Source organism: Amphiprion ocellaris, chromosome 3, assembly GCF_022539595.1.
Source record: "Amphiprion ocellaris isolate individual 3 ecotype Okinawa chromosome 3, ASM2253959v1, whole genome shotgun sequence".
Lineage (NCBI taxonomy): Eukaryota > Metazoa > Chordata > Actinopteri > Pomacentridae > Amphiprion > Amphiprion ocellaris.
The window spans coordinates 40,098,005-40,124,978 of record NC_072768.1 but is presented as its reverse complement, the minus strand read 5'-3'; the positions used below and the strand labels follow the sequence as shown (position 1 = coordinate 40,124,978).

The 26,974-nt window shown below is 38.9% G+C and overlaps 2 protein-coding genes across 2 annotated transcripts in view; both read left to right on the top strand.

Annotated features, from left to right (window-relative positions):
• The window catches only part of slc12a3 (solute carrier family 12 member 3), a 34,397-nt gene extending 21,743 nt beyond the window's left edge, over positions 1-12,654 (top strand). Inside the window, exons 16-26 of the mRNA XM_055009443.1 lie at positions 2,872-2,983; positions 3,383-3,520; positions 3,774-3,880; positions 3,971-4,053; positions 4,312-4,389; positions 4,461-4,559; positions 6,025-6,136; positions 6,391-6,477; positions 7,827-7,965; positions 8,043-8,110; positions 11,003-12,654. Coding sequence (XP_054865418.1) covers positions 2,872-2,983; positions 3,383-3,520; positions 3,774-3,880; positions 3,971-4,053; positions 4,312-4,389; positions 4,461-4,559; positions 6,025-6,136; positions 6,391-6,477; positions 7,827-7,965; positions 8,043-8,110; positions 11,003-11,144 — 1,165 coding nt within the window. The 3' untranslated portion in view covers positions 11,145-12,654. The remainder of the gene's footprint in view (positions 1-2,871; positions 2,984-3,382; positions 3,521-3,773; positions 3,881-3,970; positions 4,054-4,311; positions 4,390-4,460; positions 4,560-6,024; positions 6,137-6,390; positions 6,478-7,826; positions 7,966-8,042; positions 8,111-11,002) is intronic.
• Positions 12,655-14,207: 1,553 nt separating this feature from the next.
• herpud1 (homocysteine-inducible, endoplasmic reticulum stress-inducible, ubiquitin-like domain member 1) lies at positions 14,208-26,771 on the top strand. Its single transcript, XM_023270929.3, has 8 exons — positions 14,208-14,570; positions 17,564-17,641; positions 19,707-19,784; positions 20,461-20,546; positions 20,650-20,760; positions 23,206-23,577; positions 24,617-24,719; positions 25,164-26,771. The coding sequence occupies exons 1-8, from the start codon at positions 14,418-14,420 to the stop codon at positions 25,314-25,316; spliced, it is 1,134 nt and encodes a 377-aa protein (XP_023126697.1). The 5' UTR covers positions 14,208-14,417; the 3' UTR covers positions 25,317-26,771.
• Positions 26,772-26,974: the final 203 nt, after the last annotated feature.

The window sequence follows — 26,974 nt, the reverse complement described above, 5'->3', positions numbered from 1 at the left end:
GTGTGTTCCAGGCCTCAGTGTCTGGTTCTGACCGGTTCGTTGTGTTATATTTGTGTGTTCCAGGCCTCAGTGTCTGGTTCTGACCGGTTCGTTGTGTTATATTTGTGTGTTCCAGGCCTCAGTGTCTGGTTCTGACCTGTTCGTTGTGTTATATTTGTGTGTTCCAGGCCTCAGTGTCTGGTTCTGACCTGTTCGTTGTGTTATATTTGTGTGTTCCAGGCCTCAGTGTCTGGTTCTGACCTGTTCGTTGTGTTATATTTGTGTGTTCCAGGCCTCAGTGTCTGGTTCTGACCGGTTCGTTGTGTTATATTTGTGTGTTCCAGGCCTCAGTGTCTGGTTCTGACCGGTTCGTTGTGTTATATTTGTGTGTTCCAGGCCTCAGTGTCTGGTTCTGACCTGTTCGTTGTGTTATATTTGTGTGTTCCAGGCCTCAGTGTCTGGTTCTGACCTGTTCGTTGTGTTATATTTGTGTGTTCCAGGCCTCAGTGTCTGGTTCTGACCTGTTCGTTGTGTTATATTTGTGTGTTCCAGGCCTCAGTGTCTGGTTCTGACCTGTTCGTTGTGTTATATTTGTGTGTTCCAGGCCTCAGTGTCTGGTTCTGACCTGTTCGTTGTGTTATATTTGTGTGTTCCAGGCCTCAGTGTCTGGTTCTGACCTGTTCGTTGTGTTATATTTGTGTGTTCCAGGCCTCAGTGTCTGGTTCTGACCTGTTCGTTGTGTTATATTTGTGTGTTCCAGGCCTCAGTGTCTGGTTCTGACCGGTTCGTTGTGTTATATTTGTGTGTTCCAGGCCTCAGTGTCTGGTTCTGACCTGTTCGTTGTGTTATATTTGTGTGTTCCAGGCCTCAGTGTCTGGTTCTGACCGGTTCGTTGTGTTATATTTGTGTGTTCCAGGCCTCAGTGTCTGGTTCTGACCGGTTCGTTGTGTTATATTTGTGTGTTCCAGGCCTCAGTGTCTGGTTCTGACCGGTTCGTTGTGTTATATTTGTGTGTTCCAGGCCTCAGTGTCTGGTTCTGACCGGTTCGTTGTGTTATATTTGTGTGTTCCAGGCCTCAGTGTCTGGTTCTGACCGGTTCGTTGTGTTATATTTGTGTGTTCCAGGCCTCAGTGTCTGGTTCTGACCGGTTCGTTGTGTTATATTTGTGTGTTCCAGGCCTCAGTGTCTGGTTCTGACCTGTTCGTTGTGTTATATTTGTGTGTTCCAGGCCTCAGTGTCTGGTTCTGACCGGTTCGTTGTGTTATATTTGTGTGTTCCAGGCCTCAGTGTCTGGTTCTGACCGGTTCGTTGTGTTATATTTGTGTGTTCCAGGCCTCAGTGTCTGGTTCTGACCGGTTCGTTGTGTTATATTTGTGTGTTCCAGGCCTCAGTGTCTGGTTCTGACCGGTTCGTTGTGTTATATTTGTGTGTTCCAGGCCTCAGTGTCTGGTTCTGACCGGTTCGTTGTGTTATATTTGTGTGTTCCAGGCCTCAGTGTCTGGTTCTGACCGGTTCGTTGTGTTATATTTGTGTGTTCCAGGCCTCAGTGTCTGGTTCTGACCTGTTCGTTGTGTTATATTTGTGTGTTCCAGGCCTCAGTGTCTGGTTCTGACCGGTTCGTTGTGTTATATTTGTGTGTTCCAGGCCTCAGTGTCTGGTTCTGACCTGTTCGTTGTGTTATATTTGTGTGTTCCAGGCCTCAGTGTCTGGTTCTGACCTGTTCGTTGTGTTATATTTGTGTGTTCCAGGCCTCAGTGTCTGGTTCTGACCTGTTCGTTGTGTTATATTTGTGTGTTCCAGGCCTCAGTGTCTGGTTCTGACCGGTTCGTTGTGTTATATTTGTGTGTTCCAGGCCTCAGTGTCTGGTTCTGACCGGTTCGTTGTGTTATATTTGTGTGTTCCAGGCCTCAGTGTCTGGTTCTGACCGGTTCGTTGTGTTATATTTGTGTGTTCCAGGCCTCAGTGTCTGGTTCTGACCTGTTCGTTGTGTTATATTTGTGTGTTCCAGGCCTCAGTGTCTGGTTCTGACCTGTTCGTTGTGTTATATTTGTGTGTTCCAGGCCTCAGTGTCTGGTTCTGACCTGTTCGTTGTGTTATATTTGTGTGTTCCAGGCCTCAGTGTCTGGTTCTGACCTGTTCGTTGTGTTATATTTGTGTGTTCCAGGCCTCAGTGTCTGGTTCTGACCTGTTCGTTGTGTTATATTTGTGTGTTCCAGGCCTCAGTGTCTGGTTCTGACCTGTTCGTTGTGTTATATTTGTGTGTTCCAGGCCTCAGTGTCTGGTTCTGACCGGTTTGTTGTGTTATATTTGTGTGTTCCAGGCCTCAGTGTCTGGTTCTGACCGGTTCGTTGTGTTATATTTGTGTGTTCCAGGCCTCAGTGTCTGGTTCTGACCGGTTCGTTGTGTTATATTTGTGTGTTCCAGGCCTCAGTGTCTGGTTCTGACCTGTTCGTTGTGTTATATTTGTGTGTTCCAGGCCTCAGTGTCTGGTTCTGACCTGTTCGTTGTGTTATATTTGTGTGTTCCAGGCCTCAGTGTCTGGTTCTGACCGGTTCGTTGTGTTATATTTGTGTGTTCCAGGCCTCAGTGTCTGGTTCTGACCGGTTCGTTGTGTTATATTTGTGTGTTCCAGGCCTCAGTGTCTGGTTCTGACCGGTTCGTTGTGTTATATTTGTGTGTTCCAGGCCTCAGTGTCTGGTTCTGACCGGTTCGTTGTGTTATATTTGTGTGTTCCAGGCCTCAGTGTCTGGTTCTGACCTGTTCGTTGTGTTATATTTGTGTGTTCCAGGCCTCAGTGTCTGGTTCTGACCTGTTCGTTGTGTTATATTTGTGTGTTCCAGGCCTCAGTGTCTGGTTCTGACCTGTTCGTTGTGTTATATTTGTGTGTTCCAGGCCTCAGTGTCTGGTTCTGACTGGACCTCCCAGCCGTCGTCCTGCTCTCGTCGACCTCGTCAGCTGTTTGACCAAAAGTCTGAGCCTCATGATGTGTGGAAACGTCGTCACTGTGGGTCTAAAACACTCCGAACACACACTTAAAGTAGAAAAACACCACAATCTAACACTGGACGAGCAGATCAACTTTTCTGTGATGATGTGAAAAGTAATTTGATACATCTGAAAATAAAAACGTTAAATTTGTAGAGGCATTTTGATCTGAGATATTGTTGAGAATAAACCTGCAGAAAGCTGGTGGACGGGTGATTAAAAAAAGATCTCACAGATGATTTCATATCTGAACCTAAACTTCAGAGATTCTGTTTTAAATCTCCAGTTGTTGACAGAAAAGCTTGAAACTGAGCAGAGCTGCAGAAGAACCCTGCTGACCTTCTGATCTGCTGATCTGAGGCCGTCCAGGAGAACCTGGAGCTTCATGTTCTGGTGTTTTTCCGTCTGTGTTCCTCAGGCGTCTTCGTGTCTGTCGGAGCTGCAGGAAGCTAACAGCAGCCGCCACGTCTCCTGGTTGAACCAGAGGAAGGTCAGAGCTTTCTACAGAGGAGTCGTAGCTGCAGATCTGAGATCAGGAGTCAACGTTCTGCTGCAGGTCTGAGAGACACCATGTCTGGTTTCATCAGTCCAGAAGAAGCTGCTTCTGCTCCTTCTTCTTCTTCTCCTTCTTCTCCTTTTCTTCTTCTTCTTTTCATTTTTCTTCTTCTTCTCATCCTTTTTCTTCTCTTCTTCTTCTCCATCTTCTTCTCCTTCTCCTTCATCTCCTTCATCTGCTTCTTCTTCTCCTTCTTTCAAACAGTTTCCTCTGGTATTAATAAACTTGATGTCTTCTCCTTGCTGTCCTCCAGGGCTCAGGTTTGGGTCGTATGAAGCCCAACGTTGTGCTGATGGGTTTTAAGAGCGACTGGTCCAGATCCTCACCTGAAGCTGCTCACAGCTACATCGGAATCCTGCAGTGAGTTCGGCCTCTTTATGAACATTTCCTGCAGCGTGGAGTCGCTTTAATGCAGAATATTTATTTTATTTATCCCTCTGTGTCCTACAGCGACGCGTTTGACCTGCAGTTTGGTGTTTGTGTCCTCAGAATGAGAGAAGGATTCGATGTTTCTCCTCCACGTCGATCACACGGTGAGAGTGGAGGGATTTAGTTTACTTTGGCAGTAAAATCTGAGGAAACTAGTGTTAAAACTGAGAAGAATGGCTCTAAACTGACCACTATGGCTCAGTGTTTCTCCAGATTTTGTTTGAAAAATTTCCCAAAATGATTAAAAGTTTGCCAAAAATGGATCAAAATCTGTCCAAAGCTACTTGATATTGTCCAAAATGACTTCAAATTTGTCTAAAATGACTCCAGATTCTCTTCATCTAACATGTTTGTTCCTCCAGTGAATCCAGGTTTTGATGGTTTCCTTGGAGGTCCAGAGAACATCTCAGCTCCGTCCTGCATCCAGACCAGCGCCACCTGTAGGTACCAGACATCAGGAACCATCTGAGCTGGAGATCCTGGTCCATGAATCTGTCTTCTGTATTTTCAGCTTCTGTCTGCATCGGACCAGAACCTCAACTGGACTCAGCGTTCCAGAAGAAACAGGGAAAGAAAACCATCGATGTCTACTGGCTGTCTGACGATGGAGGTCTGGTCCTGGTTCCTTCTTCTCTCCTTATCGTCCCTTATTAACCTCAGGTTCTCCATGTCTGTTTCTACCTGCAGAACTTCAGGTTCTCTATCTCTGTGTCTACCTCCAGAACCTAAGGTTCTCCATGTCTGTTTCTATCTCCAGAACTTCAGGTTCTCCATCTCTGTGTCTACCTCCAGAACCTAAGGTTCTCCATGTCTGTTTCTATCTCCAGAACTTCAGGTTCTCCATCTCTGTTTCTACCTCCAGAACCTCAGTTTCTCCATGTCTATATCTACCTCCAGAACTTCAGGTTCTCCATGTCTGTATCTACCTCCAGAACTTCAGGTTCTCCATGTCTGTATCTACCTCCAGAACTTCAGGTTCTCCATGTCTATATCTACCTCCAGAACTTCAGGTTCTCCATGTCTGTATCTACCTCCAGAACTTCAGGTTCTCCATGTCTGTATCTACCTCCAGAACTTCAGGTTCTCCATCTCTCTGCTGTATTTATCTCCAGAATTTCAGGTTTTCCATGTCTGTTTCTACCTCCAGAACCTCAGGTTCTCCATGTCTGTATCTACCTCCAGAACTTCAGGTTCTCCATGTCTGTATCTACCTCCAGAACTTCAGGTTCTCCATGTCTGTATCTACCTCCAGAACTTCAGGTTCTCCATGTCTGTATCTACCTCCAGAACTTCAGGTTCTCCATGTCTGTTTCTACCTCCAGAACCTCAGGTTCTCCATTTCTGTGTCTACCTCCAGAACTTCAGGTTCTCCATGTCTGTATCTACCTCCAGAACTTCAGGTTCTCCATTTCTCTGCTGTATTTATCTCCAGAATTTCAGGTTTTCCATGTCTGTTTCTACCTCCAGAACCTCAGGTTCTCCATTTCTGTATCTACCTCCAGAACTTCAGGTTCTCCATCTCTCTGCTGTATTTATCTCCAGAATTTCAGGTTCTCCATGTCTGTTTCTACCTCCAGAACCTCAGGTTCTCCATTTCTGTGTCTACCTCCAGAACTTCAGGTTCTCCATCTCTGTTTCTACATCCAGAACTTCAGGTTCTCCATCTCTGTCTACCTCCAGAACTTCAGGTTCTCCATGTCTGTATCTACCTCCGGAACTTCAGGTTCTCCATGTCTATATCTACCTGCAGAACTTCAGGTTCTCCATGTCTGTATCTACCTCCAGAACTTCAGGTTCTCCATGTCTGTATCTACCTCCAGAACTTCAGGTTCTCCATGTCTGTATCTACCTCCAGAACTTCAGGTTCTCCATGTCTGTATCTACCTCCAGAACTTCAGGTTCTCCATGTCTGTATCTACCTCCAGAACTTCAGGTTCTCCATCTCTCTGCTGTATTTATCTCCAGAATTTCAGGTTTTCCATGTCTGTTTCTACCTCCAGAACCTCAGGTTCTCCATTTCTGTGTCTACCTCCAGAACTTCAGGTTCTCCATCATTCTACTGTTTCTACCTCCAGGTCTGACCCTGCTGCTGCCCTACCTGCTGACCAGAAGGAGGCGCTGGTCCAGCTGTAAAGTCCGAGTGTTTGTTGGAGGAGACCCGGACAGGAAGGAGGAGCAGAGACAGGAGTAAGAACCTGAAGAACCTGAAGAACCTGATGAATGTTCACTTTCCTGCAGTTTGGGTTCATAAATGTTCACAGAATCACATTTATAGAATCTATATCTGGTTTGTTTTTAGCCGCCACCAGGTACCGTTAAACTTTATCCTAAAACAGAACGCAGGAGAACGTTAATTGAAGTTCATGTTGTTGTTTCTGGATTGAGTTTAAACTTCTTAGATTCTGTCAAAATGTTCCAAAATTTACTGTTTTTGTTTCCAGAGTTCTGGCTCTGATCAAGAAGTTCCGTCTGGGTTTCCACGATGTGGAAGTTCTTCCAGATGTCTATCAGAACCCTCAGCCTGAGAGGTGAGTTTACTGAAGGTTTCATCCTGATCAGCTTCAGTCGTTAAATTCCATCTTCTCAGTGGAAAAACCACAAACAGACAAACCTGAAAACAGTTTTTTAACTTTGATGACTAAATAATCAGTTTAACTTCCTGTTAGCTTCAGAAATAAAGTTTAATTATCCAAAAATACCTGAAACCAAAGGAAAACATTGTTTGTATCTCATTACTAACTCCATTAGGAATCATGTCTATCAGTATTTAGTTCACTGGAGTTCTTTAATTATCACAGATCAACGGTTCATCAGAGGTTAGAACATAAATATCAAACATTATGCAGACGACTCAGAAGAAAACTTGAAACCATAGAATCCATAATTAATACAGACAAAAACAATCAGTAAACGAGGAGAATTCATTGTTTTTCATCTCGCTTTTCTCATTTTTCAAATTTTTTGTCTCATTTTTCACATTTTTGTCTCATTTTTCTTGTTTTTGTCTCGTTTTTCTCATTTTTCATCTCAGTTTTTTTCATTTTGTCTCATTTTTCTCATTTTTGTCTTGTTTTTCTCATTTTTGTCTCGTTTTTCTCATTTTTGTCTTGTTTTTCTCGTTTTCTGTCTCGCTTTTCTCATTTTTGTCTCAGTTTTTATAATTTTTTCTGTTTTTCTCATTTTTTTCTCGTTTCTCACATTTTTGTCTAGTTTTTGTTAATTGTGACTCATTTTTGTTGTCTTGTTTTTCTCATTTTTGTCACATTTTTTTCATTTTGTGCCTCACTTTTGTTGTTTGTGTCATGCTTTTCTCATTTTTTTCTCAATTTTTTGTCGTTTTTGTCATTTTTGTTGTCTTTCTCTCTTGTTTTATCTTAATTTTTTCATTTTCATTTCATTTTTCTTGTTTTGAATTTGCTTTTTTATCATTTTGTCTCATTTGTTCCCATTTTTTCTTTCTTTTTCTCTTATTATTGTGTCTTATTTTTGGTATTTTGCGCCTAGTTTTTGCTGCTTTAAATGTAATTTTTTTCTCATTCTTGTCTCATTCATAGTTTTACATGACGTTGATTTTTTAAATTTTATTTTATTTTACATTTTTAATTTTTTTCTTCTAATGGAATTGATAAATCTTCTGTCCAGAGTGGGTTTGGAAATCTGTGAAATGAACCATTTTCTATGTTGATTAAACTTAAGTCAAGCAGAAGAAGTTTCAAACAGAAAAAATACTTTTAACTGTTTTTTTTTTAGAATGTCTTTTTTACTTTAAAATGGACCACTTTGTTCTGTTCTGGTCCATCACAGCTGTAGAGACTTTCTGAGATTTCGGTTCTTAAAGCAGAAACCAGCTCCTGTTTCGTTAACTCTGTCTGTCCAGTGTCCGGCGGTTCCAGGACCTCATCGGACCCTTCAGTGTGGATCCGGACCCCAAACAGGATCCTGGTTCTGGGCTGGGGAGGCAGCAGGAGGAACCCTGGAGGATCAGCCAGCAGGATGTGGAGAGGAACCAGGCCAAGGTCTGAGACAAACTGAAGAACCCAAAATACCCAGAAAACACATCTCTGTTGTGGTTTCAAACTCTGTGTGTCTTCAGACTCTCCGACAGATCCGACTCAACGAGGTTCTGAAGGATTATTCCAGGGACGCCGCTCTGATCGTCATGTGAGACTTAACTTCTTCTGGGTTTATACGTACTCTACCGTTCAAAAGTTTGGACACACCTTCTCATTTAGTGGTTTTTCTTTATCTTCACTACTTTCTACATTGTAGATTCTCACTGAAGGCATCAAAACTATGAAGGAAGATATATGGAATTATGTAGCAAACAAACAGTTGAGAAATAACTCATGTTTTGTATTTTAGATTCTTTGCTTTGATTCCTGCTTTGAACACTCTTGTTATTCTCTGGATGAGCTTCATGAGGTAGAACCTGAAATGGTTTCACTTCACAGGTGTTCCTTGTCAAGGTTCATTAGTGGAATTTCTTGCCTTCTTAACGGGGTTGGGACCATCAGAAGTCAGGTTGGTCCACAGCTGACAGCCCTATTGGACAACTGTTAGAATGCATATTATGGCAAGAACCAATCAGCTAAGAGAACCGACAGTCCATCATCACTTTAAGAACTGAAGGTCAGTCAGTCTGGAAAACTGCAAAAACCTTGAATGAATCCTCAAGGAACCATCTAGGAACTACCCAAGAACCTACAAGGAACCATCTAGGAACTATCCAGAAATCTAAAAGGAACCATCTAGGAACTACCCAGGAACCTACCAGGAACCATCTAGGAACTACCCAGGATCCATCTAGGAACTACCCAGGAACCTACCAGGAACCATCTAGGAACTACCCAGGATCCATCTGGGAACTACCCAGGAACCTACAAGAACCATCTAGGTTCTACCTCATGAAGCTCATCCAGAGAATCAGAACAGACGGATTGTCAGTCATTATTGGTGATTTTTAATTCAAACTGAATCATTCTGAACAAACTTTGAGTTTCTTGGGACTTGTTCAGGTTATCTGGGACTAATTCTGGACCATTTTTATCATGTTTTGAGAAGTTTTGAACAAGTTTCAAGTCATTGTGGACAAATATTTACTCATAATAGATAATGTTTGAATCAGTTTTGAGGATTTTTCAGTAATTTAGGACATATTTCAGTCACTGAACACAAGATTCAATTTATTATCTAAAAATTTCAAGTCATTTTGTTACAATTTGCAATGGAGCTCAAGCGCAGGAAACGAGCAGACACACTGGTGTAAGGTTAAGGTGTTTATTTTCAGGACTGAGAGCTGACTACAAGTCGAAGTAGGAAAATAACAACCAGAATTAATCCTAGGAAAACTCAAGAAAGGCACTTCACTACAACTAGTGGCAAGGAGGACTAATTACAAAAACTAAGGGCGCTAACTCACGGTGGGTAAGACCCAGGCAAGAAAGGCTAATACTTTAACAATTCTAAGATTTCGAGACTCAAAACTACAACGAAAGGTTCGCAAATTACTCAGGCAACTATGATACGAACTATAACTTCAACTACTAAGGCTCTGAAACATTAATATGAAACAACTCTATAACTATCAGAAACAAATTACAAAACAATTCAAATAACTGATGCTTGGACTGGGCTCTAAGTGGAAACCTCTGGGTGCATGTGATCCAAGGCAGTTGCAGCGGCTGGTAGGTGATGGTGAGAACGGCAGGTGGTCGAGTCGGCTCTGCTGAGTGAATCTCTGATGCTGAAGGAACCGAGAGAGAGAAGCGACGGAGAACCCAGGTGAGTCCAAGCAGGAGCAGGTGGATCTAGAGCTAGGACGAAGGAGGACAACCAGCGTTACTACAGGTATGAGAATCAGTAGTTTCAAAGGCTGTGGTACATGAGTGAACAGTTACAGGCTGTATCAGGATCCCCCACTGGGAGGTGAGTGGTGTCTGGTTATATTGCAGTGTGAGGCTTGATTGGCTGCGTTCCACCTGCTCCTGAACCGGCTGATGATTGTGATGATGCAGATCACCTGCTGCTGCAATTACTCCATGGATCACCTAAAAAGGAAGAAAGGGGAGGAGAGAGAGGGGGAGAGGGCGCTATCTGGGCCTGGCAGCTGCCAACCTGGCACATTTACTACAACTGAAGTAGTTTTAGACAAATTTCAACTTGGTTTACGAGTTATTTTAGACACACTATGAGTCACTTTGTACCATTTTTGAATACAGAATTTTCTGGGGGACTTGTTCAGGGTTATCTGGAACTTCTTTTGGGTCATTTACGACAAACTTTAACAAACTTTGAACATATTTTCAGTCATTCTGGACCATTTTTAACACATTTTGGGACATTTTAAGTAGTTTTGAATAGGTTTCGAGTCATTTTGGACTAATTTCAATTTGTTTTACAAGTTATTTGGGACAGATTTTGAGTCATTATTGGTAATTTTTAATTCAAATTAAATCATTTGAAGAATCTAAAATATAAAACATGTTTTGACTTATTTCTCACTTTTATGTTGACTGCATAACTCCAGATGTGTTCATTCATAGTTTGATGCCTTCAGTGAGAATCTACAATGGAAATAATCATGAAAATAAAGAAAAAATGAAATTGTTGTAAAAATTTGATGATTTAAGATGAAATGACATCTGAAGTCAGTATTTCCTCTAATTATTGTTTATAGCTAAAATAATCTTTTAATATGGGCGTATTTTCCATTTTTATATTTCAATTATTAGTCAGACTAATCTCCATATTAAGGCTTAATGTGTGAAACAGTCGAGTAAAGTTGTGTTTTATTTCATTTTTAGGGTTTAAATTCCTGATATGTAAAATCTTAACCTCAGTATTTAGTCCATGATGCTACACATGTTGGTTTTTGTTCTAAATGTGCTGAGTAAGTAACAGCGACTCGACTAAACTGTGTTTTTAAGTCATTTTAGGGGGATTTTATGGTGTTAATTCATTATAAACCTGTTTCTGTGCTGAGTTGCTGGTATCTCAACATCCTATAGTTTATGTGAGTGAATCAGTTTAATTCCTCCTCCTGTCCTGAACCAGCACCATGCCGGTGGGGAGGACAGGTGTGTGTCCCAGCATGCTCTACCTGGCCTGGCTCGACTTCCTGTCACGTGACCTGAGGCCTCCCGTCCTATTGGTCCGAGGAAACCAGGAGAACGTTCTCACCTTCTACTGCCAATGAAACTAAATGGCCTCCAGAGCTGCAACACTTTCAGAAACAAGAGACGTTTAACTTTTAACGGCTCTAAAGTTCATCCAGTCACATCAATGGATAGAAACTAGCAGCAGGAATTAATGATTTATTGATCTAAAGACACAGTTTGAACATCAGGAAACACTTTGATCAACAGAATCGCATCTTTTACATGGATCAGTCCAGAACTGGAGGACGTTTTACATCCCATAATCCACATATTAAACCCTAAAGCATCAGTAGTTGTGTAAAGGTTCTGGTCCTGAGACTAAATCTAAAAAAACTAGGAGAAAAGAATGTTTAAAATATTTAAAATACCAAAAAGTCTGGAGTTGCCCTAAAATGTTATTTTTCTCTTGTCCACCCCCCGATGACCAAACTGGACAGTTTATGGTGAATTTAACTAAATTTATGGTTAATTTGATCAAATTTATGGTTAATTTATCAAAAATTACGGTTCATTTTACCAAATTCATGCTTAATTTTGCTAAATTTATGGTTAATTTGACTAAATTTATGGTTAATTTTAGTAAATTTATGATTAATTTACTTAAATTTATGCATAATTTTTCTAAATTTATGGATAATTTTTCTAAATCTATGGTCAATTTGACAAAATTTATGGTTAATTTGACTAAATTCATGTTTAACTTTAGTAAATTTATGGTTAATTTTAGTAAATATGGTTAATTTACTTAAATTTATGTGTAATTTTTCTATATTTTATGGATAATTTTTCTAAATCTATGGTCAATTCGACAACATTTATGATTAAATAAATTCATGTCTAATTTTGCTAAATTTATGGTTAATTTTAGTAAATTTATGGTTAATTTTGTTAAATTTATGGATAATTTTACTAAATTAGTATCTGTTTTCACTAATAATGTAGAATCTGAATGATTTATAGTTTTCTCAACAAAAACTAAAATTATTCTCTCTAGATTTTATAAATGTTAAAAAGATTTTTTTCTATTTTTTATGACATAAATTCAGACAATGATAATTAATAAAGAACGCTGAAATGACGATCCAGGTTTATTTCAACCTGAATTATTTGTGTCTCTGTGTCGAACTGTAACATTCAGGCTGAACAATGTCCAAAAAACAAGTCAAACTGCATAAAATTTAGGCAGGAATTGAGATTTAATTCACAGTTTTAGTGGAAATGATCATTTTTTGCAATTTTTTCCAACAAAACAAATAAAAAAAGATGATGCGACGACTGAATTCTGACTTTTAGCATCTCTGCAGCGCCACACTGATTCATTATAAAATCTACATTTTTAGTAAATGCTGATTCTGACCAATGAAATATAATTAAATGTATTTAACTCCATCAGCTCTTCTTCTGTTAATTGTATGAATCATTTGTATTTAAAAAAAATGCAGAATAAACATGAAGCTGATTATATTTTCTGTATTTTTCTTTATAATAACTTTGTGACCAATTCTGTCTCACTAGAAAATTGTTCTCTGTATGAAAAATAAATCAAAACTAGATTTAGTGATCTGGTGTCAGTTTTTACCACAGCTCAGATGTGTTTTTTGTTTATTAAAAATTGGTGAAATTACATGAAATTTGGCTAGAATTAGACAAAAATTGTCCCAAAACTTTTCAGTATTTTTCAAAAATGTCTCAAAAACTGTTCAAGACATCTGAAATTACACTAAATTGTATCAAAATTATTAAAATTTGTCCCAAAAAATTTGAAAATTCTTCCAAAATGACTCAATATTTCCCCAAATTATTCCCAAAATGTTCCAAAGGACCTGAAATTTTATCCAGAATGACTCAAAAATCGTCCAGAATTGGTGAAATCTGGATTATTTTCAGATTGAGACACCTGCATGGATTTAAAACTGACCTGGTGTCAGTTTTTACCAGAACTCAGATGTGTCTTTTAATGCTCACAGTATTTTAGTATGTTATTATCAGTGCAGAGTTTAACTATAATCTTTATTTTATGTTTTATTTTCTTGTCTTCAGTTTTTTTCCTTCAGATATTTGCTGCTTCTTGAAGTTTCTGAATAAAGAATGCTTGAACTCTCTGATGATCAGCTGTTGGTTGATTAATCTGAAGTTTGCAGCTGATTTAATGTAAACACAGAAATTTTACTTTGAAAGGTTCCTGTCAGAGAGGGGCGGAAGAGGACGGAGGTCTCACTCTGTGGAGAAAACTAACGAAACTAATGAAAAACAAAAGGTTGTGGGTTATTTTGTTATTAATCTCATTTTACTTCTAATTAAAATCCACGTTCACGGATTTACTGGTGAAATAATCTCAGCAAGACATATTCGGGATTTTTTTTCCCAAAAAACAAGCAAAATCGTCTCAGATCAATTAACATTTTCACACACAAATGATAAAGAAAATATTTTATAGAAATGTTGATTTGAGATAATTTACACTCTAATAAATACCCAGACACAATAAATCGCTATTAATAGGAACTGATTTTAAGGAAATGTAATTATTTACCGATCTGAAGTCGCTTAATTTGTTAATTTGCCCAATTACCCATTGTTATATTATATTATATTATATTATTTTAGTTTATTTTATTTTATATTTTTTATATTATGTTATAATATGTTATATTATATTATATTATGTTATATTATATTATATTATATTATATTATATTATATTATATTATATTATATTATATTATATTATATTATATTATATTATATTATATTATATTATAAAACATCAGTTTTAAAGGTTTCCACTGTTAAAGTTACCTTTCTGAACATCTTGTTTATTTTGTTTTTAACTAATTTTAATGACCAAATGAATTCAGATATTTTTAAAATGACGACAGAAAAGAAAATCTAAACTATAAATCTCATAAGCGACCTTTAGACAGTTAAACACACAGTCATGAGTAAAAAATTATGTATTTTGGTGAAGTTGTTAAAATGGCGTCAAAGTGAGCTCCGTGTCCAATATCAACGATCTTTGACGTGTTGTTCCTCACTGCGCATGTTCACTCAGGCAACGTTTCAGCGAGCCTCCACGTCTGAGCACGAGCCTCCGGCAGCCAATCGGGAGCGGCCACAGTGTTTGGAAATAACCGTAAAGTCCGGGATGTTGTTCCCTCGGTCCGTCAGTCGGTGATCAAGTTTACCGGAGCACCGGAATACTGGAGCACCGGAGCAGCTTCTCCACGAGTCTCCTCACACACTCAGCCGCTTTTACTTCGTCCTGCCGGGTTAGAGTCCAGACTGTAGACGGAAGCAGCCGCTCTGTGGACATGGATCCGGCAGAAGCTGACCGACAGACGACGAGTCTTCTGGTAAAAACCCCGAACCAGACCCAGGAGGACCGGACTGTGGACGGGGTCCGCCTCGACTGGACCGTCAGGGAGCTGAAAGAGCATCTGTCCGCCGTGTATCCGAGCAAACCGGTGAGTTTTACCGGGGTGAGAAGTTTATCCGGTTAGCCTGGTTAGCTTCAGGCTGTGGAGGAATGTGGTGAGAGATGCTATTAGCGGCTAACATGCTAATATTAGCGGCTATTTTTGTGTTATTTTAGCATTATTTTGTCATTCTTGCGTTATTGTAGTATTCGTTTGTGTGATTTTGAGTAATTTTTGGGTTATTTTAGCATCATTTTGTGTCTTTCTGTATTATTTTTATTTTATTTAAGTATCGTTTTGTCGTTTTTGTGTTATTTTAGTATTCTTTAGTGTCTTTGCGTGTCATTTTTAAAATTATTTAAACACTTTTTTGGGTAATTTTTTTGTTATTTTAGCATCATTTTGTGTTATTTTAGTATTCTTTTATGTCTTTTTGTATTATTTTTATTTTACTCAAGCATCGTTTTGACATTTTTGTATTATTTTAGTATTCTTTTGTGTCATTTTTGTGTTATTTTAGTATTCTTTTATGTCTTTTTGTATTTTTATTTGATTATCGTTTTGTTGTTTTTGTGTTACTTTATTATTATTTGGTAATTTTAGTGTTATTTTAGTGTTCTTTTGTGTCCTTTTGTGTTATTTTTGTTATTTTAGCAGCTATTAGTGGCTGTTAGCGGCTAATAGATGCTAACAGATGCTAACAACTACTAACAGCTGGCTGCCACTTCTCTGGTTCTGGTGGGTTTCTGCGATTTTTTTTATTTATTTTTTTTTAACCCAAAAGCTGCTCAGATGATAGAAGAGACACCGTGGCTTCAAACTTGGGTTATTTTATTACTTTATTTCCCTTAAAACAGCCGGAACTTAAGAGTTTCAGAATAATAAACTGTCTACAACAGGTGTTAGCTCAAAGGAAAGCTAAAGATACAACTAAATCTACATTCATCTGTGAATTATTTCCTTAAAACAGTCTGAATATTACTGTTATAAAGGCTAAAAAGTCCACAGCATGTGTTACCTGAAGGGAAAGGGACAGTAAGTTTTTATGTTATTATTGTAGAATTGAATTAATCTTAATGTTTATTTCTCTTAAAATAGTCTGAGTTTACCTGTTACATAAATTAAACCGTTCCAATGGATACTAATTTAAAGGAAAGTAGGAATCATGTCTACTTCTGCAATAATCTGTGTGTTATTTCCCCTCTTATGGAGCTGATAAATGATAAATGAACACATCTTCTGTTCACTGCTGCTGATTTTAAATCAAGACAAATGAGGATTTGTTTCGAAAAACATAAAAATGACAATAATGCTAAAATAACACAAAAATGACACAAAAAGACACAAAAGAACATTAAAATAACACAAAAATGACAAAACAATGCTAAAATAACAAAAATTATACAAAAAGGTGTTTGAATAGCGAAAAAATGACACAGGAAGACACAAAAGAATACTAAAACAACACAAAGACACAAAAATGACAAAATGATGCTAAAATAGCAGCAATTACACAAAAGATGTTTTTAAATTACTAAAAAATAGCACACAAAGACACAAAAGAATACTAAAAATAATACAAAAATGACAAAACAATGCTTAAATAGAATAAAAATAATACAAAAAGACACAAAATTTTGCTTAAATAACTCAAAAAACACACAAGAATACTAAAATAACACAAAAGTTACTCAAAATAGTGTTTAAAATGAGGATTTGTATTGAAAGTAAATTTATTTAAATGCTGTTTATGAACCAGAAATCTGTGAAATGAACCATTTTATATGTTGATTAAACTTTTTAGGCCGAGCAGAAGAAGTTTCGAACAGAAAAAAGATGTTTAAGAGGGTTTTTTTTTTTAGATGTTTTGACTTTAAAAATGTGTCTGTTTGAGCGGATACATAACAGGAAGTTAATAACTGAGAGTTAAACGACTCCAGGTTGGATTCAGTCTCAGTTTAGTTCAGATTCACGTCGATCCTCTGAATGAAAAGCTTTATGTAACAGCCTGAGTGTAACTCCAGGTGTGTTCAGGTGAAAGTGGAAAAACAATGAATGATTACTGATCAGTGGAAGCAGCAGCAGGTGTTTCTGCTGATAAAAGGTGATGGCATTAAACAACATTTCTTATCTGACAGCTAGAAGTTTAGATGTGGAATTCACGTGGAGATAACTGAAGATATTTACACAGAAACTTGCTAACCTTTAGATACAGGACGTCCAGGAAGCACCAGGTGGAGAAAAATAAAGACTAAAGTCGAGAAAAGATTCAAGGAATTTTTCTGCTGTCACGCTCCTGTTAAGTAGCCGCTCAAACCGACCCATTTTAAAGTTAAAAAATCTATTAAAAAGAACTGTTAAAAGTGTTTTTTTCTGTGTAAAACTTCTTCTGCTCGGCTTAATAAGTTTAATAAATATATAAAATGGTTCATTTCACATATTTCTGGTTCATAAACAGTGTTTAAATAAAGTTTACTTTCAATTCAGTTTAATTGACTGTTTGATTAATTGATGCACCTTCACTAAAAACTGTCTCCAGTTTTGCAGACAGAGTCATAAACTCAAGTTTAACATAAAAAACAAAAGTAAAATGCAGATTAATGATGATAAATTATATTCGTTTTCCAGTCAGAAGCTGTACTAAGTCAGAAAATGATGTAAAGAGAAACAAAATGACCATAGAGACACAAAGAACAACCACAAAGAGACACAAAGTGACCATAAAGAGACACAAAACGACCACAAAGATACAACAAACAACCACAAAGAGACAGAAAATAACTGTAAAGAGACACAAAATGACCACAAAAAGACAAAATTGACCACAAAGAGACATAAAATGACTGTAAATAGACAAAAAATGACCGTAAAGAGACAAAAAATGACCTCAGAGAGATGAAAAATTACCATATAAAGACAAACAATGACCACAAAGAGACAAAAAATGACCGTAAAGAGGATTTCAGATCTGAAGTCACCATAGATTAAATGTGATTTCTGTTTAAAGGTTTTATTTGACCTGAACTTGTTGCTTCCTTCAGGCTGTGAGCGACCAGAGGCTGATCTACGCTGGAAAACTGCTTCCTGATCACCTGCAGCTCAGACACCTCTTCAGACAGGTGAGGAACTGAATCTAGAGCGTTTAAACCGTCCACATCTTCAACATAAACGTCGTGCAGAACTGGAAGGCAGAGTTTTTTAACAGCTTCTTAAGTGTGGTTCAGCTGCAGACCGACAGAAGCTTCGTTCCTCCTGGTTTTCTTTCCCTCACATCATCAGATAGTAACCGGCCAGAAGCTTTTCATGCTCTGTAGAAGCAGCCGGTTTAATATTTCACCGATTTTCTTTCCGGTTTTATTCCTGAATCCCAGCTGAAGCTCATGTTGCTGAAGAAGACAAAGAAAAGAGGAATCAGATCAGTTTACATCCGACGGCAGCGTCAGAAAGTTCTGGAAAGTTCATCCAGTAGATCCAATAATCAATAAAACTTAGGATCCCATCATCCTTTATGAACCCCTCAGTGGAAGAATTTGTAATGTTTCATCAACAGATGGAGAAAATAATGAGGAAATATCAGTAGAAAAGTGTATAAATAAATAAAAATGAACACATTAGTACTAGATCAGGTCGTCAGGATGGAAATAAAAACAGTAAAATAGTAAAAATACTGACAGAAAACTAATAATAGTTTACAGATTCTGAGGAGGAGTCAGTCGACCCTTACTGCTGTAAAATATTATTAACTTCACTTGTACACCAGTAAAAATAAGAAGAAAAACAATAATATTATAAAAGTATTAAATTGGTCTGATCCTAGTAAATGATCTGAAACTACATTAAAAACAACATAAATGCAAAAAGAAACATAAAAATGACACAAAAAGATGCTTAAATAACTAAAAAAAATGGCACAAAGTGACACAAAAATTATACTAAAGGATGGCAAATTTGAAGCAAAAATGACAAAAAGATGTTAAAATAACACAAAAATGACACAAAAGAATACTAAAACACCACAGAAATTACAAAACAATGCTAAAAGAACACAAAATGACACAAAAAGAGGCTAAAATAATACCAAAATAACTAAACAATGTTAAAATAACTAAAAAAAATGACACAAACAGACACGAAATAATAGTAAAATAACAAAAAAAAGACAAAACAAGGCTTAAATAAAATAAAAAATAATACAAAAAGATACAAAAGGATGCTAAAATAACTTAAATAATGACAGAAGGATGCTAAAATAACAAAAATTACAAAACAATGCTAAAATAACACAAAAATGATGCAAAAAGACACAAAACAATGCTAAAATAACACAAAAATTACAGAACAATGCTAAAATAATGCAATAATGACACAAAAGATGCGTAAGTAACTAAAAAAATGACAGAAAGACACAAAACAATGCTATAATAACACAAAAATGACAAAATGATGCTAAAATAACACAGCAATGACACTAAAAGACACAAAACCAAAAGTTTTGGGGTTTTATTTCCGGGTATCTTCGATCTGAGGACCAGAGAGCAGCTTCACAACTGATTTTACTACCAAATAATCAGAGGAAGTCGGTCGACCTGCAGCAGAGTTTCCTTCACAGACCAAACATCAGGAGCATGTTTACCTGGTGATCCAGCTACGATCCAGTTCAATGGTCAAATTCAGCTTAAATGTGTTTTTCATACATGAAAGTTGTCCAGACTTATACCAAAAATGTCCAAAATAAGTCTAGAATGACTCACAAATAGTTTAAAACATGAAAATTCCCCCAAGTTACTCTGAATACTGTTGAAAATGACACAAAATAAACCGTAAAGTTTACCGTTGTTGGTTGGTTGTTTACTTCAGGTTCTACTTGTTGTTTACCTCAGGGTTTACTTGTTGTTTACCTCAGGTTTTACGTGTTGTTTACCTGTTGTTTACCTCAAGTTTTACTTGTTGTTTACTTCAGGTTTTACTTGTTTACCTCAGGTTTTACTTGTTGTTTACTTCAGGGTTTACTTGTTTACCTCAGGTTTTACCTGTTGTTTACCTCAGGTTTTACTTGTTTACTTCAGGTTTTGCTTGTTGTTTACCTCAGGTTTTACCTGTTGTTTACCTGTTGTTTACCTGTTGTTTACTTGTTGTTTACTGCATTCCTTTGGTCTTGATGTTGTGCTTTTTCTCCTGTTTCAGACGGACTCGGTTCCGACTCTTCACCTGGTTTGTTCCGTCAGAAATCCTCCTGCAGGAAGTCCAGGAGGTAAAACTCTGGTGAGAAATAATCAGATTTACTGAATTTATTTATTTATTTATTTTTATTTAGCCTTTATTTATACAGGTAGTCTCATTGAGACACTGAGTGTCATTCTCAAGAGAGACCTGTCCATGTTTTCTAGACCACATAACCTGCTCTGTGTTCGGTTAGAAAGGAAAAGATTTTTAGTTTTATGTCAGAGTTTGTGTTAAAAGTCTTCAAATAACCATCTGTTCTTTAGGTTCTGATTGAATGAAACAAACTCATTTATTTCATCATTTCATGTCTCCTTCTTATTGTACCGTTTCATTCGTATTTACTGTGTTAGCATCAGTGTGCTGTATAAATAAAGTTCCTGATGTTTGTATTCAACCGCTGCTCCTGAATTAAAACCAGAGATTCCAGTGAAACTCTGCTGCTTTTATTTTGAAATGCGGTTGGTTTTGGTTTCCCCTCTGAGCAGCTGTGTGTTTCTGTTATTCCAGTTCCTTCTAAACTTCTGGTTTCAGGTTTGGGTTCAGCAGTTTGGACTTTCAGAACATCACATGTTCTCTGATAAACAGATGCTCTTCCTCTCGTCACGGTTCTGCTTCAGTTTCAGTTTCAGGATGAGACGTGCAGCTGAAGAAAGTTGTGATCAGTTTCACATCATCTTAAGGCTGATTTAACAGATCTGTCTGATGTTCTCCTCAGAGCTCCACAGCTCCTCCAGCAGCTTCACCTGAGCTGAGGCAGAGGAGGAACACCTCTTCATCTCCAGCACAGACTCCTGCTGCAGGGTACGTTCCATGTAGAAGGTCTGGCCATTCAGCAGAGTGCATTCTGGGTAAACTTTAAGGCTCCTGTCAGCATGTTGATGGTTCCTCTGATGTTCCTCTGCAGACCTGAAGCTCCACAGATCAACCAGCCAACGTTCCCCTCAGTCTCCCTGTACAGTCCTCAGCAGCTGCTGTGGCTCCAGCACGTCTACGCCCAGCAGTACTACATGCAGTAGTAAGTAGTACTACGTGCGGTAGTAAGTAGTACTACGTGCGGTAGTAAGTAGTACTACGTGCGGTAGTAAGTAGTACTACGTGCGGTAGTAAGTTTTACTACGTGCGGTAGTAAGTTTTACTACGTGCGGTAGTAAGTAGTACTACGTGCGGTAGTAAGTTTTACTACGTGCGGTAGTAAGTAGTACTACGTGCGGTAGTAAGTAGTACTACGTGCGGTAGTAAGTAGTACTACGTGCGGTAGTAAGTAGTACTACGTGCGGTAGTAAATTTTACTACGTGCGGTAGTAAGTTTTACTACGTGCGGTAGTAAGTAGTACTACGTGCGGTAGTAAGTAGTACTACGTGCGGTAGTAAGTTTTACTACGTGCGGTAGTAAGTTTTACTACGTGCGGTAGTAAGTAGTACTACGTGCGGTAGTAAGTAGTACTACGTGCGGTAGTAAGTAGTACTACGTGCGGTAGTAAGTTTTACTACGTGCGGTAGTAAGTTTTACTACATGCGGTAGTAAGTAGTACTACGTGCGGTAGTAAGTTTTACTACGTGCGGTAGTAAGTAGTACTACGTGCGGTAGTAAGTTTTACTACATGCGGTAGTAAGTAGTACTACGTGCGGTAGTAAGTTTTACTACGTGCGGTAGTAAGTAGTACTACGTGCGGTAGTAAGTTTTACTACGTGCGGTAGTAAGTAGTACTACGTGCGGTAGTAAGTAGTACTACGTGCGGTAGTAAGTAGTACTACGTGCGGTAGTAAGTTTTACTACGTGCGGTAGTAAGTTTTACTACGTGCGGTAGTAAGTTTTACTACATGCGGTAGTAAGTTTTACTACATGCGGTAGTAAGTAGTACTACATGCGGTAGTAAGTTTTACTACATGCGGTAGTAAATAGTACTACATGCAGTAGTAAGTAGTACTACATGCAGTAGTAAGTTTTACTACATGCAGTAGTAAGTAGTACTACATGCAGTAGTAAGTAGTACTACATGCAGTAGTAAGTAGTACTACATGCGGTAGTAAGTTTTACTACATGCGGTAGTAAGTAGTACTACATGCGGTAGTAAGTTTTACTACATGCGGTAGTAAGTTTTACTACATGCGGTAGTAAGTTTTACTACATGCGGTAGTAAGTAGTACTACATGCAGTAGTAAGTTTTACTACATGCAGTAGTAAGTAGTACTACATGCGGTAGTAAGTAGTACTACATGCAGTAGTAAGTAGTACTACATGTGGTAGTAAGTTTTACTACATGCAGTAGTAAGTAGTACTACATGCGGTAGTAAGTTTTACTACATGCGGTAGTAAGTTTTACTGCATGCAGTAGTAAGTAGTACTACATGCGGTAGTAAGTTTTACTACATGCGGTAGTAAGTTTTACTACATGCAGTAGTAAGTTTTACTACATGCAGTAGTAAGTAGTACTACATGCGGTAGTAAGTTTTACTACATGCGGTAGTAAGTTTTACTACATGCAGTAGTAAGTAGTACTACATGCGGTAGTAAGTTTTACTACATGCGGTAGTAAGTTTTACTACATGCAGTAGTAAGTAGTACTACATGCGGTAGTAAGTTTTACTACATGCGGTAGTAAGTTTTACTACATGCAGTAGTAAGTAGTACTACATGCGGTAGTAAGTTTTACTACATGCGGTAGTAAGTTTTACTACATTCAGTAGTAAGTAGTACTACATGCGGTAGTAAGTTTTACTACATGTGGTAGTAAATAGTACTACATGCGGTATTAAGTTTTACTACATGCGGTAGTAAGTAGTACTACATGCGGTATTAAGTTTTACTACATGCAGTAGTAAGTAGTACTACATGCGGTATTAAGTTTTACTACATGCAGTAGTAAGTAGTACTACATGCGGCAGTAAGTTTTACTACATGCAGTAGTAAGTAGTACTACATGCGGTAGTAAGTTTTACTACATGCAGTAGTAAGTAGTACTACATGCGGTAGTAAGTTTTACTACATGCAGTAGTAAGTAGTACTACATGCGGTAGTAAGTTTTACTACATGCAGTAGTAAGTAGTACTACATGTGTTGAAGAATGGACCCTTTAGTGGGCTGTTTCATCTAAAATCAACCAAGTCTGACAAATTGGTTACAGAGAAACTGAACAGAAACCAGATTCAGTGTTTAGACTGAGACACCTGGATGGATGTAAAAACTGGTGTCAGTTTTTACCAGAACTGTACCAGAAAAAAATGGGTCAAATTACATGAAACTTGGCTAAAATTACACAAAAATCATCCCAAATGTTTCACTATTTGTCAAAAATGTCTCAAACTGTCTCAAACTCCAAAATTACACTAAATTGTCCCAAAATGGTACGTGGTATCGGGTACCTGATGTCTGGTACCTGGTACCTGGTACCTGGTATCTGGTATATGGAGTCCTGATTGAGTTCCTGTGATGATCCTAACAGTGATTCTCCCCCATCAGTCATGCAGCTCTGGCAGCAGCAGGCTCCGCCCCCTCCACTCCAGCCCCCACCACTGGTCAGTACCCTCCAGTCCCTGCCCACCAATTGCCAGTCCCCGCCCCCTTGGCCAACCAGAACCCCATCGACAACCTGCCAGCCAATCAGAACCCGGCCCAGGACGGCGCCTTCCTGAACCCCGGGGAGGCCAATCAGAACCTGCGGATGAACGCTCAGGGCGGTCCGGTGATGGAGGACGAGGAGGAAGTGGAACGTGATTGGCTGGACTGGATGTACTCGGCGGCTCGGTTCGGCGTCCTGCTGATGATCGTTTACTTCAACTCCAACCTCAGTCGCTTCCTGCTGGTGATGAGTACTCTTCTGCTCATGTACCTGTAAGTTCACCTGATACTTCTGATACCTAGTACCTCATAGACCTCATACCTCATATACCTGGTACCTCATACCTGATACCAGGTACCTCGCAGACCTCATACCTGGTACCTCTTACCTCATACCTGGTACCTCATAGACCTTATAGCTGGTACCTCATACCTGATACCAGGTACCTCGCAGACCTCATACCTGGTACCTCTTACCTCATACCTGGTACCTCATAGACCTTATAGCTGGTACCTCATACTTGGTACCTCGTACACCTCATACGTCATATACCTGGTACCTCATACCTAATACCAGGTACCTCGCAGACCTAATACCTGGTACCTCATAGACCTTATAGCTGGTACCTCATACCTGGTACCTCGTACACCTCATACCTCATATACCTGGTACCTGATACCAGGTACCTCGCAGACCTAATACCTGGTACCTCGTAGACCTTATAGCTGGTACCTCATACCTGGTACCTCGTACACCTCATACCTCATATACCTGGTACCTCATACCTGGTACCAGGTACCTCGCAGACCTCATACCTGGTACCTCTTACCTCATACCTGGTACCTCATAGACCTTATAGCTTGTACCTCATACCTGGTACCTCGTACACCTCATACCTCATATACCTGGTACCTCATAGGCCTCATACCTGGTACCTCATAGACCTCTTACCTCATACCTGGTACCTCATAGACGTTATAGCTGGTACCTCATACCTGGTACCTTGTACACCTCATACCTCATATACCTGGTACCTCTTGACTCATACCTGGTACCTGGTACCTCGTAGACCTCATACCTCATATACCTGGTACCTCATACCTGATACCTCATACCTGGTACTTCATACCTGGTACTTTACACATCTGAGATATTTTTAACTAATTTCCTGTTGTGGAAATTAGTTGTTTCCTGAGTGGCAGAAACAATTGTGAACAGTTGATTTTACTGGTTTTAGACTAATTTCTGTTCTAAATAATTGTTGGTGCCAGAAGTTAAATCTATTTATTAAAACTCTCTTGTCCTCCACAGGCACACCGTCGGCCGGTTTCCCTTCAGAAGACGAGTTCAAGAACCGAACCTCCAGCAGCCCCCTGAGGTCCTGCACAACCAGCAGAACCAGAACCAGAATCCAGTGAGAAAACCTGTTTTAAAGCTTATTTTAATCGTTTGGTGTCTTCATTTCCATCTAGTTAGTCAGTGGCCCTTTAAAGGAACCTGGATCTGATAGCAGTTATTTAATAATAAGAGTTCTACCTTCATCTTGAGAATATTGTGGACAACTGGACAGTTGTCGGTAGGTCTACTCTAGAACTTTCTCCATGGGAAGTTCTAGAGTAGACCTACCTCTTGACGAAAGTTCTAGATTATACCTACCTATTGAGGAAAGTTCTAGAGTAGACAGCTGTCGGTAGGTCTACTCTAGAACTTTCTCCAGGGGACGTTCTCCTCTATGAACTTCAAGGACCTGGTAGAACTCTGGTCATTGATAAAGTTGCTGGAGATGAAGAACCAGATGTTCTGAGGAGGTTGTGGTTGGTTTTTTAATGGAGTGACTCTTGTCTAAACGTGTTTTTAGGGAGGCGAAGCTGCAGCTGAAGGTTCTGACGGTTCTGGTCCGATGACGGCAGTTCTGGTTCCTCCTCACCGGGTCTCGGTCATGTGGACGGCCTGGATCTTCTTCAAAACCTTCTTCTCCTCCCTCATCCCGGAGGTTCCTCAGGCCAACTGACGGACTCGCTTTATCTCCTTTAGTGAGAAACAAACAAACACCAGCAACAGGAAGAACAAGAACCACATTTTACCAACGACTCCAGGATCTGAGCTGCAAGTTTCACTTCTTTCTCCACCTGCTGGTTTTAATCTTCACCTCCGGACCTTCTGAGACTCTTGTTTTATCCAGCAGGTGGCAGCAGAGGGAGAAATAAAACTCCTGTGAGGTTGTTTATGACTTTCACACCAACCTCAGAAGCGAATAAAGGCCAAAAACATCAGAATCTGAGTGTCTGATTGTGGAAAAACTGAACTTAAGTCACCAAAATATCAGAATCTTCATTATTTCCAGCAGGTCAGCGTGAGGTTTCTCTACATGCAGTCAAAAAAAGATCATTTTAACTCTAAATTTGGTTGGGGTGTTTTTAGACACCTTTAGACATTGAAATCATACAAAAGCATCTAAAATTAACAGAAGAAAATCAGATTTTTTTTGGCCTCTGTTTGCTTCTTTGGCAGACATTCACAGAATCTGAAATACTGTCAAACCTCTGGTGTGACTTTTCTCCTGTTTTAGTTGAATTTTAGTTTTTCTTGAACTCAGATTGTGACCAAACCCAACTCATTCTGCCAAATTAGCTGTAAAAAAGCAGCGAAGGTGTAAAGTTTTGTAAATATATTGTGTGTTCACGAAGCACTTTACAGCATTTATCTTATGCCAACTGGTTAACTGCCTGGCTAACTGGTTAATTGTCTGGCTAACTGCCAGGCTAACTGTGAGGCTAATTGTCAGACTAACTAGTTACCAGCCAGGCTAACTGGTTACCTGTCAGGCTAACTGTCAGGCTATCTTCCAGGCTAACCTGCCAGGCTAACTGGTTAACTGTCAGGCTAACTGTGAAGCTAATTGTCAGACTAACTGGTTAACTGTCAGGCTAACTGTCAGGCTTATTGACAGGCTAATTGTCAGGCTAACTGGCTAACTGCCAGGCTAACTGGTAAAGTGTCAGGCTAACTGTCAGGCTAATCTTATGCAAGCAACACAGAGGGCTTCATTTATCGTTTTAAAGAAAAGGCTCTGAGTTATTTAAGTTTCAGGTCAAGTGTGAAATATTTAAAGCTTATAAATGATTTAAGGCCAGTTTATTTTGCTTTTAGAAGCTGCTTTAATATTTAGTTGATGCTTCATTCCAGATTATTAATTAAATGTGGAATAATGAAGTGAATTATTTCTCCTGTTTTTATCTCATTTTATCTTAAACAGACGTGATTTTGTTCTTCCAGATTCTCCTGATCTTTGAGTTTATTAACGGGGAATAATAGTTTTAAACTCTGTAAATGAGCTCTCTGCTTCTCTATACGACTGGAGATGAAACTTTTTATTGTCTTTCTGTGAGAAATCAATGCTGTTTTATGAAGTGTGCTGAGGAGGATCTGCAATAACAGATGCAATAAATGTTCTTAACCCCGCCGAGTGGATTTGTTCACATCTGGTTTGTGGTTTTGGTACAAACAGTTCAACCGGAGTTTGTTGACCCTCGTTTGCAGGAACTCTGAGGACACGTGACGACATTTAACCTTCAGTAAACTCAGCGACAGAGCATCAGTTCCGCAAGTTAAAGTTGAGGGTTTAGGAATGGAAGAATCTGAATGGGCTGTGGTGTTTATGTTAGTTTT

Coding starts and splice junctions, on each gene's coding strand:
- herpud1 (XM_023270929.3), top strand. CDS start 14,418: ATGGATCCGGCAGAAGCTGACCGACAGACGACGAGTCTTCTGGTAAAA. Junction 17,642..19,706: donor TCAGACACCTCTTCAGACAG/GTGAGGAACTGA, acceptor CTCCTGTTTCAG/ACGGACTCGGTTCCGACTCT. Junction 20,761..23,205: donor CAGCAGTACTACATGCAGTA/GTAAGTAGTACT, acceptor CTCCCCCATCAG/TCATGCAGCTCTGGCAGCAG.